General features: G+C 33.2%; 1 protein-coding gene and 1 long non-coding RNA gene across 9 annotated transcripts in view; one reads left to right on the top strand and one right to left on the bottom strand.

The window, feature by feature from the left end:
• The window catches only part of chm (lysine acetyltransferase chameau), a 49,172-nt gene that overhangs the window by 920 nt on the left and 33,960 nt on the right, over window positions 1-14,292 (top strand). For 6 of the 8 annotated variants that reach the window (XM_089175046.1, XM_089175045.1, XM_089175047.1 and 3 more), the window contains exons 3-9: window positions 3-245; window positions 331-594; window positions 666-848; window positions 1,366-1,762; window positions 1,863-2,157; window positions 2,256-2,500; window positions 2,588-2,774. In XM_089175046.1, coding sequence (XP_089031172.1) covers window positions 3-245; window positions 331-594; window positions 666-848; window positions 1,366-1,762; window positions 1,863-2,157; window positions 2,256-2,500; window positions 2,588-2,774 — 1,814 coding nt within the window. The remainder of the gene's footprint in view (window positions 1-2; window positions 246-330; window positions 595-665; window positions 849-1,365; window positions 1,763-1,862; window positions 2,158-2,255; window positions 2,501-2,587; window positions 2,775-14,292) is intronic. The other 2 variants (XM_015331018.2, XM_015331019.2) reach the window with 2 other exon arrangements.
• On the bottom strand, window positions 7,265-14,178 carry LOC149031739 (uncharacterized). Its single transcript, XR_016177445.1, has 3 exons — window positions 11,499-14,178; window positions 9,521-9,693; window positions 7,265-8,707 (listed from the first exon to the last, which is right to left on the bottom strand). It is a non-coding gene; the product is annotated as an uncharacterized LOC149031739 (long non-coding RNA).

Here is a 14,292-nt window from a genome sequence, read left to right as displayed (position 1 = left end):
AGGAACTTCAGGAACGAATGTAAAAGTATCGGATAAGAATACCAAACTACCATTGGAACCATTGCAAAAGAAATTTAAAAAGAAGAGTATATTTAGTCCAGAAAATAGTAGCGAAAGTGACAATTCTTCTGCACCAAAAATTAATGCAATTAAAGCGGCTAACAATAACGTCAAATGTAACAAAACTCAACCCAAGATGAAACCCGCCGAACCCAAATTAAAATCTAACGTACCAACAAGACCAGGTAATTATATTTACAATCTTTCTTTTTTTTTGTTATTCTATTTAAATAGAAAGATTTTCAAATGAATTTGTTTCTCAAATTGCAGCTTTAGTAGCTAAACCTCCACAAATCCAAAAATCTGATAGTTCCGTCAGTTCCAAGAGTTGTTCAGGTGGATCAGGTTCTTCTGGTTCAACGGATAGTAGCAGCGATTCAGATTCATCGGAAAGTGCCACTAGTCCCCAATCTCAACCTAAAAAGAAAGAAATTCCTCCACCAGTAGCACAAAATATTGCAACAAGTGTGCAATCTAAAAGACCATCTACAACAGCTTCACCAGCTAAACCTTTAAAATGTACAAAGAGACAAGGTATTATATTTATAATTCATATAATAATATTAATTATCGAATAGTCTGAATTAACAATTATATTTCATTAGTCAGTAGAATAAAAAGCGAAGACGATGGAGATGCATCAGCCAGTGACAAAGAAATAGATGAAAACATTGATGTGAATCCTTCAAAAGGAACAGTTAGAGGAAAACGAAAATTGCAGACTCGTAAAGGAAGCAAGTTGTTACAACTGCAAACGAAAGTTGCCAGTGATTCGGAATCTGACACAGGTATAGTAATATAATTTACCTATTGCATTATACTAACTGATGATAATTGTTTTTGTATTTTTCTTGTAATTCTATGCAATTATTTTCTATTGGCTTTCTATCAACTTTTCTTAGATTAACTTAATAATTAAATAATATATTCTACGCTTTTCTATCTATAAAAACAGCATGCTTATTAAATTATCATTTGAAATAAAATATATGTAACAAAACAAAAAAAAAGGAATTTGTGCAGTAGATAAAAGCATGATCAGAGTTTGAAAAGAAAAAAAAAAGAAAACATAAGGGTAGAATATAATTTGTTAGGGGTGTGAATACATAGGACTCTATGCTGCCCCCTTAACACAAAAAAACAGTATTTGCGGTAATGGATGAGTGGATAAATTGGACATATTTAAATCATCGCTATCGTAGGATTCTCTGCTGATTCGATTTGGAAAAATGTTTTGTATTTGAAACTAGCGCATGTCCAAAGTGTCCTAAGATGCAGATACAGTCTTTTTGCTTATGGCGGCAGTATGGTTCTCAGGTATGGAAACGGTAGAGCGTAAACGTATCCTGCAAATTCCACTGATCCGGTGTGATTTATCGGGAGTAGCTGAGAGCAAGAGAAGTACGAGCAAGTCACCGGTTAAGCGTGCTGGTCCTAGCCAAGGTGCCAGACATTCGACATCCACAACAACGACCAATAGAACAACGCAGAATGCTACAACTGGGTCTTCCAATTCTGCTGCTGCTGCTGCTAATAGAGCCGGACAAAATTCATACAATCGTACACGTACCACCACCAAGGAAAGAGAATGTCCATTGGCGGCTTGCTGTGATTCACGTGGTCATCTTTCTGGAAAATTCGACACACATTTTACATTGGAAGCTTGTCCCTTGTATCACAATACTACACCACAACATTGCATGTAAGATAAATCAAATAAAAATCTTTTATTATTGTAATATTATTATATATATATATATATATATATATATATATATATATATTTATTAATTAATTTGTAGAGAATTTTATAAAGAAAGAAAAAAGAAGGAAGATGAACGTAAGAAATCAATTGCCAATCTTGCCAAGAAATCACCAAAAGGTGGACATCAGACTACGGAACAACGTAATTATCAATTAAAAGTTCGAGAAATGAGAAGCAAATGGAAACCTCATACAGGTGAAGATAATGGTAGTGATAGTGGTAATGATCTTCCTGGAAATGAAAAGAACAAACAACCACGTTTGACAAATCTAACATCTGATTACGATTTGAAATTATTCATGGAAGCTCAAGCTACGTCCAGCGAAAAAATTGTAAATAATATTTATTTTTATATTGTAATCTGTAAAAAAAAAAAAAAAAAAAAAAAAAAATCTTTTTATCACCATTTTAAATGTAATTTATTCGATAGGAAAAGGAATTGAAAGAATTGGACTACGACGGTGATGGTAGAAACAGCGGTGGTACTCGTTGCATCGAAATGGGTAAATGGGAAATGGAAGTATGGTATCAAAGCCCATATCCTGAAGAATTTAGTCGTGCACCTAAACTTTATCTTTGCGAATATTGTCTGAGATATGCCAAGAGTCGTCAAGTGTTGAGAAGACATCGAGAAAAATGTTTATGGAGACATCCACCTGGACATGAAGTATACAGGTTGATATTTTATTTATAAATCAAATAATTCAACATATCTTTATACTGTAATAATAATATACATTTGTTATTGTTTTGAAATTTCAGAAAAGATAAAATCGGTGTCTGGGAAGTGGATGGTAAACGTTACAAACAATATTGTCAAAATCTGTGTCTCCTAGCAAAGTTCTTTTTGGATCACAAGACCCTTTACTACGATGTGGAACCTTTCCTCTTCTACGTGATGACTATTGGCGATTCTGAAGGATGTCATACGGTTGGTTACTTCAGTAAGGTGAGTCAAAAACAAAATATCATTTATTTGATTTTAATTCAATAATTATGAAAACATTTTTACAAATTATTTCTATCAATCAATCAATCAATCAATCAAACGCGTGATATTTGTCTCATAAATCAATGAAAAAAAAAAAAATCTTACCCTGTTCCATGTGATTTTATTTTTTATCATATTTAATAAGATTAATAGTTAAAAATAATAATTAAAAAAAGAAAATAAGAAATGATGTTTAACAAATATGTTGACAAATTTGATTGATAAAATTGTTTGATGATAAATCGATATTCGTGGAAGAGTCTTTGATCTTTCGAAATTCCAAAGTTCATAGTCCGTATAAATTTAGAGTGACCTTTGACCCTGGGAAAACGCCCTCTTCTCTCTCTGTTTCTCTTTCCCTCTTTCTATCTTTCTCTTTCGTCCCCAGACGTTCCGGAATTTTCTGCAACCCCTTAAAGGAAACACTTGGCAGGTTTCTAATTTGTTCTCTCGAATAAAATCGTATTAAAATAATCCTTATTTTTAGATTAAAAATATTATTTATTTATTTAATTGAAATATAAATAAAAAAGAAATATATATATATATATATATATATATATATATATATATATATATATATATATTAAATTAAATATATTATAATATATATTAAATACTATATTAAATTTATATATATATATATATATATATATATATATATATATATATATATATATATATATATATAATAGTATAGTATATATATAATATATTTAATTTTTTAAATAATTAATATAATATAAAATTAATTAATATAAAATAAATATTATATAAATTTATTAATATTATATTATATTATATAATATTTATAATTTTATATTATTTATATAATATTTTATTTTATATTATAAAAATAATATATATATATATATATATATATATATATATATATATATATATATATAAAATATATATTATATATTTATTAATTTATATTATAATATTTTTTATATAGTTATATATATATTTATATATTTAATTTAAATATAAATTTTCTTCTTTTCTTTGATTTACATCAAATGTCTGATCATATTCGTATTTGACTACTTAAACGTAGAAATCTTACGAGAAGTTTCTTTTGCGAGCATGATTTTCCGCTCAAAACGATAATATATACCGGGTGTTCGTGAAATTAGTTTGATCAATGAAAATCAAATGAAAAAATATTCTACAAATATAAATGTGTCGTTTAAAATTTTCAATTAAAAAAAAAGGAACATGAAATTAAGATTCAAATGATAAATGTTTTTTTTTTTTTTTTTTTTTTTTTTTTTTTTTTTCAGAAATTAGATTGTCATTTAAATTTCCAGTTGATTATGTTCGTTCGTCATTTTTTTACAGTTCCATCAACGATGTTTTTAATATTTTGAACTATTCCAACGCCGTAACCTCAATTTAATTTCCAATTTAAATATTTGACATTTATTTTAGAAATTGCATTGTAGTATTGGAAAATTATTTTGAAACGTTTTAACGAATTTAGAATCGATGACAATTTTAACATTTTATTTTTGTTGAATTTGAACGATCACAATGCCAAAGATATTTTCACAAATCAAAATTGAACGAAAATAACTCGAAGTTCAATTTATTTTCGATTTATGCATCAACAATTATTCAAAATGGTTTCATTTCCTCTTACAAATGTTGTCAACATTTTTACAATTATTTTGAAACGATTATTTTAAACAAAAATTAAGGTTATTTAATATTTGTTTTATAAATTGTTCATTGACAAAATATTTAAATAACATCTAATGTTTGTGTAACATAATTTTTATTTCATTATTTTCGCGTGAATACAAGAATTCATTGACACTGTTTAGTCGAAAACATCTCAGACACCCTGTATATATAAATATATATATATATATATATATATATCGAGGGTGTAGGGTCGAAATCTTTGCAGACGTTCATCGACCTTTGACCCCGACTGGGCTCGCGACCTACTATAGCGTTGGGAAGGGTTGATGAAGTTTTACATTTCGAAATCAATACCATTCACTTTGATGTAATACTATTTCAAATCGATCATTAACGTTCCTCTAATAATATCTAACTTATATATATATATTTTCCAAAAAGGACAAGCAAATATTTCCTTTCACATAATACTCACACAAATAACAGAATTCAAATTTTAAAACAATTCATCAAATAAATTTCAATCTAATAAACTTTACTTTTTAAGAGTAACCCTAATCTAGTTCTTTATCAAATCCAATTAAAAATTTTCTTAAATTAAATAAGAAGATAATTGTCAATATTAACACCCAGTATAAAGGGGCGTACCTCATAGGATTCCTATAGAACAAGTAAAAGGTAGAAGTAGTAATAAAAGTTATAGAACTTAAATAATAGTATTAATAGTAACGAAAGTAATATATAAAATCATCATAAATATTATCAGTAACAACAACAACAACAAAAGTAGTAGAATCAGTAATAAGAGTATCAAGTTAGTAGTTGCAGTAGTAACAAGAGCTACATGACCTAATAAATAATAGTATTAATAGTAATAGAAGTAATATATAACATCAGTAACAATAACAGAAGTAGTAGTATCAGTAATAGGAGTATCAAGTTAGTAGTTGCATTAATAACAAGAATTATATTACATAACCTAATAAATAATAGAATTAATAGTAATAGAAGTAATATATAACATCAGTAAGAACAACAGAAGTAGTAGAATCAGTAATAGGAGTATCAAACCAATAGTTGCAGTAGTAACAACAACAGAAGTAGTAGAATCAGTAATAAGAGTATCAAGATAGTAGTTTGCAGTAGTAACAAGAGCTACATAACCTAATAAATAATAGTATTAATAATAACAGAAGTAATATATAATCATCAGTAACAACAACAACATTAATGGGAATATCAAACTAGAAATTGCAGTAATAACAAGAATTATATAATTGAATAAATGATAGTATTAATAATAACAGAAGTATTATATAATCGTTAGTAACAACAACATAAGTAGTAGCATCAATAATAGGAGAAGTATCAAGCAAGTAGTTGCAGTAGTATCATGATCATCAGCAGTAACAGCAGTAGGAACAGGAACAGGAGCTAGGAGCAGTAGCAGTAGCACCGCCAAGTCAAAATCTTTATAGACGTTCAACGACCCCGACCCTGGCCAGACAGTCGGTCGGGGAGGTTGATGGTGGTGGTTGCTGGTGAAGCTGGGTAGTAGGGTGGTGGGGTTGTAATATACTGGTAGTAGTAGTAGTAGTAGTAGTAGTAGGAACGAACGAACAGGAATAGAGTGGTGGCTGGGATAGGTAAAGAGTGGTGAAGGGTATGAAGGGGTTTGCTGAGGGGGGTTGCTGAGGGATGACGACGAGGTAGAAGAGGAGGAAGAAGAAGAAGGGGTAGATGCGGTGGCAGGCAGGCAGGGGTGTATCAACGAGGGTGGTGGCCGTGGGGTTCTTGCGTACGTAGGCAACGTACGCTATCGGCCTCCGGCGTTAGTGGTGGTGGTGGCAATGTTGGAGGTAAAAGAGGAGGATGAGGAGGGAGGGGTGGTTGGTTGCGTCGGTGACTGCAACGACGGGGATGCCATGCCGAAAGGGCCATGGGCTCTGTCAGAGGGAGTCAAGGGAAGGAGTTAGGGGCGAGAGGGCGTCGCCTCGTGTCGGGTCGTCAACCTTTCTGCTGCGGCAGTGCGACGTCGGGCTCGTTATTATTTCCTCTCCTGCTACTGCTGCTACTACTACTATTGGTTGTGGTTGTAGTGGTTACTATACTACTACTGCTACTACTACTACTACTACTACTACTACTATTGCTACTACTACTGCTGCTACTACTGCTGAGACTGCTATTTGGGTTGCTTCAGAAAATTCGATGACACAATTTTTTTTTTTTTACTACTGTATTACTTCTACTTCATTCAAACGTTCTTGTTTTTTTTTCTTCTTCTTTACTTTTTACAGATGTATATATATATATGTATATTTTTTTGGTATACTCTTGTGAAAAATGTTGTTGGTACCGTTAAACGTTGGGTTTAACTTTAATATGTCAGTGTGGTCAGTTTTTAGGTTAGTTATATTTGTAATATTGGTTTTCAAATTCGAATATTATTGAACATATCTATATATATTTGTGTGAGTGATGATTATGACAAAGTAAGTCGATCAAAAATTAAAAACATTTCTATCATCCTTTATTTATAATAATCAATAATTTATTTCTATAAAAAAAGAAACAAATATTATAAAATTAATTTTTATTATAATTAACTTCACACTTATTACTCAACAAAAATAATACATTTCAGTATTCCAAATTAATAATATATTTGATTAATCAATTGAATTTATTTATTAATATTTATTTTAAAAATGTATTTAAATTTTTATATTTTAATATTTAAAGTAATTATTTTGATTTAATTTTTAAAATTGGTATATGTATAGTAATTAGTGGTGAGGAAAAATGTGAAATGGTGGGGATGAGGATTTTGTTATTAAAAAAGGAGTGGGGGTAAGGGTGGAGAGTTTTACGTAAGAAGCAGAATTCATCGTCAACGCTGCGTTGGCAATTTATTCGTCTGCAAATACAATACGACTTGTGTATCTCTCTGTATTTTTGTACACGTACACACACATATACGTATGCATGGCCGTTATGCATCATAGTATGTGTATTAGTTAGTTTGTACGTGTTAGTGAGTTTTCAGAAACGCGCACGAAAATCCGGTAAAGCCCCGCCGTCCGTAGCCGGAAACGAATTTACGCTCAAGTTCGCGCTCGTAGACCGTTTAAAAGAGTCAAAGGGAAAGGGAAAGGGAAAGGGAGAAAATGAGAGAGAGAGAGAGAGACAAAGATAGGAGAAGGGCACATCCTTTACGATTGTTCAGATTTATTCTTCCTTAACAATTTATTTCTCTTCTTTTTCTTTTATATTATTCTTTTACAATAATTAGTCGCATGTAAAAACAATAAAAAAAAAGGATTAAATTGTTATTATAAATAATCTTTTTTTTTTTATCTTTTATCAATCGAATATAATTTTATTTATTTAAAAAAAAAAGGAACAATATATTAAGCGTGCAACTTTGTTTCCGCTATTTTCCTACAGATGGCTTATAGAAAAAAAAATGGCGGAGCCTAATATTATATTCGAAAATATTTCATCGTAATAATATAATATAAAAATGTATGAAAACATTTTCGAATATGATAATTAGATTATTTTAATAAACGAACAATAGTCTGTACACAATTTATTCGTTAAATTTAATAGAAAAAAGAAAAAAAGAAAGAAAAAAAGATGGTCTTAAAGAATAAGAGACACTTCGTCGGACACACCACGCCCAAATGTTCGATCGATATTTGCAAGTTTCTTGCTTAAAGCTTTATTTTTATCCATCTTTCATTGTATTTATCAATTATATATATACAATTATTCAAATCTTTCTTATAATACAATAAAAAAAGTATAGAAAAAATTTTATAACCTATAAATAATAAAAAAAGAAAAGAAAAGAGAAAAAGGATTGGAATAATTTAAAAAGGAATAATCCTCATGAAAAAGAAGGTACAACGTAATGGTTGACATAAAAATATGGTAAAATGAAAAGAAAAAAAAAAGAGAGAGAGAGAGAGATAGAAAATGCATTTAAAGAGACGTGATTCATGTCAGGACACATAATTTTTTATGATCGGTAATAGGAGAGGAGTAGTAGTTGTTCTCCTCTTTCATGGTTTTCCCGCGTATTACTTCCCAGTAGCGACCTCGAGAGCAATAGGAGCGTTGACCTTGAATTATCAGGGCGTTGACCTCGACTGCTCCGGGCGTTGACCCTGAGCAATCTAGGCGTCGACCTTTCGTGACGTGGGCGTTAACCTTGAGGAAGCGTGATCGCTTAACTGCGAATAATATGATTCATTGATGGCTCTTCTGTCATACGCACACACACACATACACACACACATATATATATATTTATATACACATATATATAAAAGATGAACATTTTAAGCGATTAGAGGTTTGTTCTAATTGTCGTGTCAATTTTTTTTTAATCTTTTTTTTTATTTGTACCAACCCCTCCCTAGACACATTTTTTTATCATCGAACAGTTTTGATGATTTAAAAAGAAAATTTTAAAAAATGAGTATTACCAATTTAATATTTAAATCATACATATTTGGTTTTATAAAATTATATTAAATTCACAATTTATAATTAATAAATATTAAATTATTTTATAAATTGTTTATTGCAATGTTTATAATTTTCAATATATATGATTATTATATCAATGGGAAATGTAGTGAGGGAAGAGAAAAGGGAAATACATTTGACTTTATCGATCGATGATAAAAATGACTAAACTGTTAAAATAGGAAAATAGATGGCGCGAGTAACGTTAAATTTTTAAATCACTCGTTTACATATATATATATATAGTGTGGTCTTCATTTTTTTTTTAACATTGACATTGAGACGGGCTGATGTTAATGACATTGATTCGAGGAATAAAAATTAATTAAACAAGAACGTCTCTCGTTTCTCAGTTGGATTGAAATAAATGACTAGACAAAAAGAAAAGAAAATAATGGATATAAATTTTTCCTAACAATAATAATAACAATAAACAATAATAATAATAACAAGATTAATATTAATGAGATGCACATGGGCATATTCAAAAATGCTACGCTTCTTTTGAGACTCACCCAAAATGGAGAAAGCCAACAACGTCACGTGACAGAGGCAAGAACTTAAAACCGGTTTTCGGGGACGCCAAGTCCAACATATTCGCAGGACTCTGCTGGGATGGTACGAGCTGTCCTGGTCCTGAAATCCTTGCACCTTCCCTTCCCCACTTTCCCACTCTCCCCATCTGTTTCTTGATATTTTTGTTAAATCGCTTTTTTTTTTAAACGAACAAAGATCATATTGGGATGATTATGATGATGATGATGATGATGATGATGATGATGATGATGATGATGATGATGATGATGATGATGATGATGATGATGATGATGATGATGATGATGATTTTTCGTATTTTATAATTTTTCTATCATTTTTTTGATTTAAAAAATTACATGAAATTTATTATAAAGTTTTAAACGAGTCTCCAATTAAAATCTGACTATAATCCAAGACAAACGGATTCTTGGAGGTCTTGGTAAAGAACATTGAAGAAGAAGAAGAAGAAGAAGAAAAGATGGTGGAGGTGGAGGTGGAGGATTTCACATTGGTGTGTGGAGGCAGGTTCCGCGTAAACGAGACGACTTCGTCTCCTCTTACAGGTATCCCAGACAGGATCTAAAGAAAGAAAAAAAAAAGGAAGGTGTGTTGTGTCTGTCTGAGGTGTAAGAGAGAGAGAGGGGGGGGGGACTCTTGTTGAAAAGTTAGTGAAAGAGATAGAGAGAAATACAAGAAGATTACATTGCTCGGTTCAACGATATAAAGAAGGTGGGGTATCACGTATGGGGTGGTTGGTTATGGATATTCTTTTATAATTTTATTGCAAATGATTCATTTCCAAAATGATTATGATCAGGGGATATCAAATTGTTATCGTATACGAGGAACAATCAAAAATATCCGAATAAAAATAAGAACATGAAAAAAACAATTGAGCAAACAGATGATTACAACTACTACATATTTATCTAACAGATGACTTATATACCATACGTCGATAAAGAAGAACATTTGAGTAATAGTAGTAGTGGTAGTAGTAGGATATAGTAAAAGAGGAAATCGTTCGACGCCGTTTCCAGGGAAACGCGATGATCCAACGTTTGAAGGTTCATTTGCCTAACTTCCGGCGATACGGCAGTTAGCCCGTCACAAACGCTTCCATGGTATATATCCTGAATAATGCATAAGGACAGGAGGCAAGGTCTCTGTGTGAGTGCGAAAGCTTTTCTACATTCGGAAGAAGAGGAAGAAGAAGATAGAAAGATAGAGAAAGATAGAATGGGAAGAGAGCCGTTCAAAGAGAGAGGGATGAGATTAAGGGAGAATACCTGCACCTCCATTACCACCACCACCACTAGCACCAGCAGCAGCAGGCAGCAGCCAGCAGTTCCACCACCACCACTACCACCCTTCGGAACTAAAGAGGAAGAGAGAAAAATAGATGGAAGCTTTGGGACCGTGAAGTGTCCGAAAAGAGGACGAGTCCGACGTACATAATATAATAAATGGACAGAGACGAGTCTCTTTTCTCTCATACTATTTCTATCTTTTTCTTTTCTGATGGCGTTTATAGCAAAGTGAGAGGAAAGAGAGAGAGAGAGAGATCAGAGAGGATTGGGCAGATACTGTGAGAAGATAGGAGGACGAAGAGGAGGAGGCATACGCGGAGGAACGGGTAGGAGGAGGAGAAATGGGAAGGAAGGTGTACCAGACGGATACAGGATTGAGAGAGAAAAAGATACCTCGGGTATTACCAAGTTGAAAGAGGAAAAGGAACGACAGACGGTCAGCGTCTGGAAACGTGACTCGCGAATTTTCTTTTTCCTCCCTATTCCTCCTCCTTCTCCTCTTTCTTTTTCTTCTTCTTCTCCATCACCAGCACCACCATCATCATCTTTTCCTCTTCTTATACCTTCTCGACCTACACGTTACCTTCTTTTTTCTTCCTCATATTGCAAATTTTCTTTTATTCAAATATTTCGAACAAATTGTTACCATGTTTCAAAGATGATCAGTAAACCTTCTATTCAGAAAAGCACGGGACCCCGAATTACTCTAGCTGCCGATTATAGTCGTCGTTCGGTTGTTTTGCAACATTATTGACTATACTTGATGCTCGTATCGAAATAGTTGAAAGTAGTTGAACAATTGAATATATTACAAAAAGAATTGTCTAAAAAAAATGATTAGAGATTAGGGTTAAGAAAAAAACAAAGAAAAGAAAAAGAAAAGGAACCGGCAAATGATGATTTAAACTTTCTTGGAAAATAAATCGTAAAGCATATCAGTGGGATGGATGTGGGTAGGAGAAGGAGGAGGAGAAGGTTGGGTGGGTGTCGGGAGGTGCGGTGCTGGGATGAAGTGAGAGAGTTGGATTAGGTTTGTGTGAATGTGAGAAAGAGAGAGAGAAGAAGAGTGGGATGACGTAGAGTGGCACAACGACGACTACGAGAGAGTCGAGTAGAGTAGTAGAGGTCGTCGATACGATACGCAGCCGCGCGAGAGAGCTTCGTCGAGAAGAGGTTGGGGTAGGCTCGTCCCGACCCATCCATCCATCCATCCATCCCTCTCTCTCCACCACCTTCGAATTTCCCCTCTTTCTCATTCCTCTCCTACTCCTACGTTTTCTCCTCATTCCCTCAGCCAACCCTCACCCACCCGGTCTGGTCTATCCTCCTCCACCTCCAGCTCCTCTTCCTCCTCCTCTTCTTGCTTCTCCTCTTGCCGACGGACCAGGGTTCGATCGATGCCAGACAGTCCCGTTCGCACGACCAAATCCCACCGAATACAACGACGTCTTTCCCTTAGGATAGGGCTGGCTTTTATCTTCTCTTCCTTTTCTCTTTCTCAACTTCGTCTTACCACCTTCCTTCCTTCCTTCCTTCCCCAACCTTCCTTTGCTAAAACTTCAACTTTTTCCTCTCTTATTATACTTATCAAAGAAAAACACCTTTAAATTTTCTACTCGAACATTGTATGTTCATGCACCCATCCCCTAAGTTTAATATTCCAAGATGATTGTTATGATCGCACTATTGATTTCGTTCATAATCAGCTGATGATGATGATTATGATTGGTTTTTTTTGATTGATAATAAAACGAGAACAAGTAGATTGTTTCCTGAGTGTGATAAAGAAACACACATCTCTTTCGGCAGCAACACCCCGTATGTTAAGAGAGGAACGCTTTGTTGGGCATAAAGAAAGTTTGTGGAGGAGGAAGATGAAGAGGTGGAGGAGGAGGAGGAGGACGACGACGACGAGGAGGAAACACGGTGCATCTAAATATAGAAGTGACCGACGCGCAAGGAGTCGCGGAACCTTAAGTCTCCTTCACAACGTGTTACTATCCTAACCAATGAGATCGTTGTTCTTTCCTAACTAAAAGTTTGCCAAAAGTTTGACCAAGCTATGGGAACCAAAACAAAGCCTCAAAAAAATCCCCTTATCCCTTTAAAAGTTCAACCCAATCGTTATCAACATTTTCTCATTATTTTGTATTCCTCATCATAATGAAACATATCTCATGAAAAATGATTAAAAATAGCTGTTATTATTATCCTATTGTAGAGAGACTATTGAACAAACTTTGCTCAACAATGTTCACTGCAATAGGTAATCGACAGTTTTTCAAAATATGTGTCTATAAATGTCATTTACAATTGAATACCACACACAACAGCATCATCTTCTTTTTATTCTTCACTCTAGTGACATTTTATTCGCATGAAGTGAAATAATCGATCGTTCAAACTCTCTTTCTCTCTCACTCTCACTCTCACACATGCTAACTCATATCCTCTCTTTTTCTCTCTCGCGTTTTTCATTGTGCTCGTCTTATTCTTACAGCCGAGTAGACGTTCGTTCACCTACGCACAGGGAGGCTAACGCTCCCCTCCCCCCTACCCCTCTTCTTCTCGTTCTGCACTCTTCCCCTTGCCCTCCACCTCTTCCTCCTCCTCCTCCTCTTCATACTTTGCCACCTCTTCTTCCTCCTTCTCCTCCTTCTTATTCCACCTCACTCGTGCGAGACGTGTTTATGAACGCACCGAGTAGGAAAGAAAGAGTGAGATAGGGATATACAATGGATGCCAGGCTGCGTTCCAATGCCTTCCTATCGTCGCACGTGTGCGCTCACTTACGGCCACTTTATGGCACTGTGATACACAGAAAAGGATACTGACCGATTGGAAACCTTTTACGATCGACGCCTGTACGCGGTCACGTTGAATGCTTTCTTTCTGCATTCCCGACCGATGACCGATCTTTCTTTTCTTTTCCTTTTTTTTTTTTATTTTCTTCTTCTTTTCTTTTCTTTTTTTTTTTTTGCTTCCTCCATCTTGTCTTTGTTGCAAATGCTGAGAAATCGTATCGACGAGAAGAGTGTGTGTTACTACTCACAGTTATTACAATAATCTGTATTATACTTATTTTAGTTAACATTACGTCTTGAGAATAATAATTGTGTACTATTCATAGTTATTTTGCTACTTTCATACTTTCAGAGTACAATTCTATTTAGAATTATTTTATGAAAGATTATTGTAGACTTTTTTTTTCTTTTTTGAGGTTATGTTAGAGTCCAATTTCTTTTTGTTTCCAGGTTATTTTATGAAAGATTATTATCGTTGTTGAAAGTCTTTTTTTTTTAATTTCGAATTATTGTTCGTTAAAATTCATTTGTTTTTCTTTTTCTTTATGAGGTTATATTAGAGTCCAATTTCTTTTTATTTTGAGGTTATTTTATGAAAGATTATTATCGTTGTTAGTTTTTTTTTTTTTAATTTCG

This window comes from Polistes dominula, unplaced genomic scaffold (assembly GCF_049000335.1).
Source record: "Polistes dominula isolate Pdom_NZ unplaced genomic scaffold, Pdom_raw_medaka contig_78, whole genome shotgun sequence".
Lineage (NCBI taxonomy): Eukaryota > Metazoa > Arthropoda > Insecta > Hymenoptera > Vespidae > Polistes > Polistes dominula.
The sequence above is the reverse complement of the archived record's forward strand: the minus strand, read 5'-3'. Positions and strand labels throughout refer to the sequence as shown.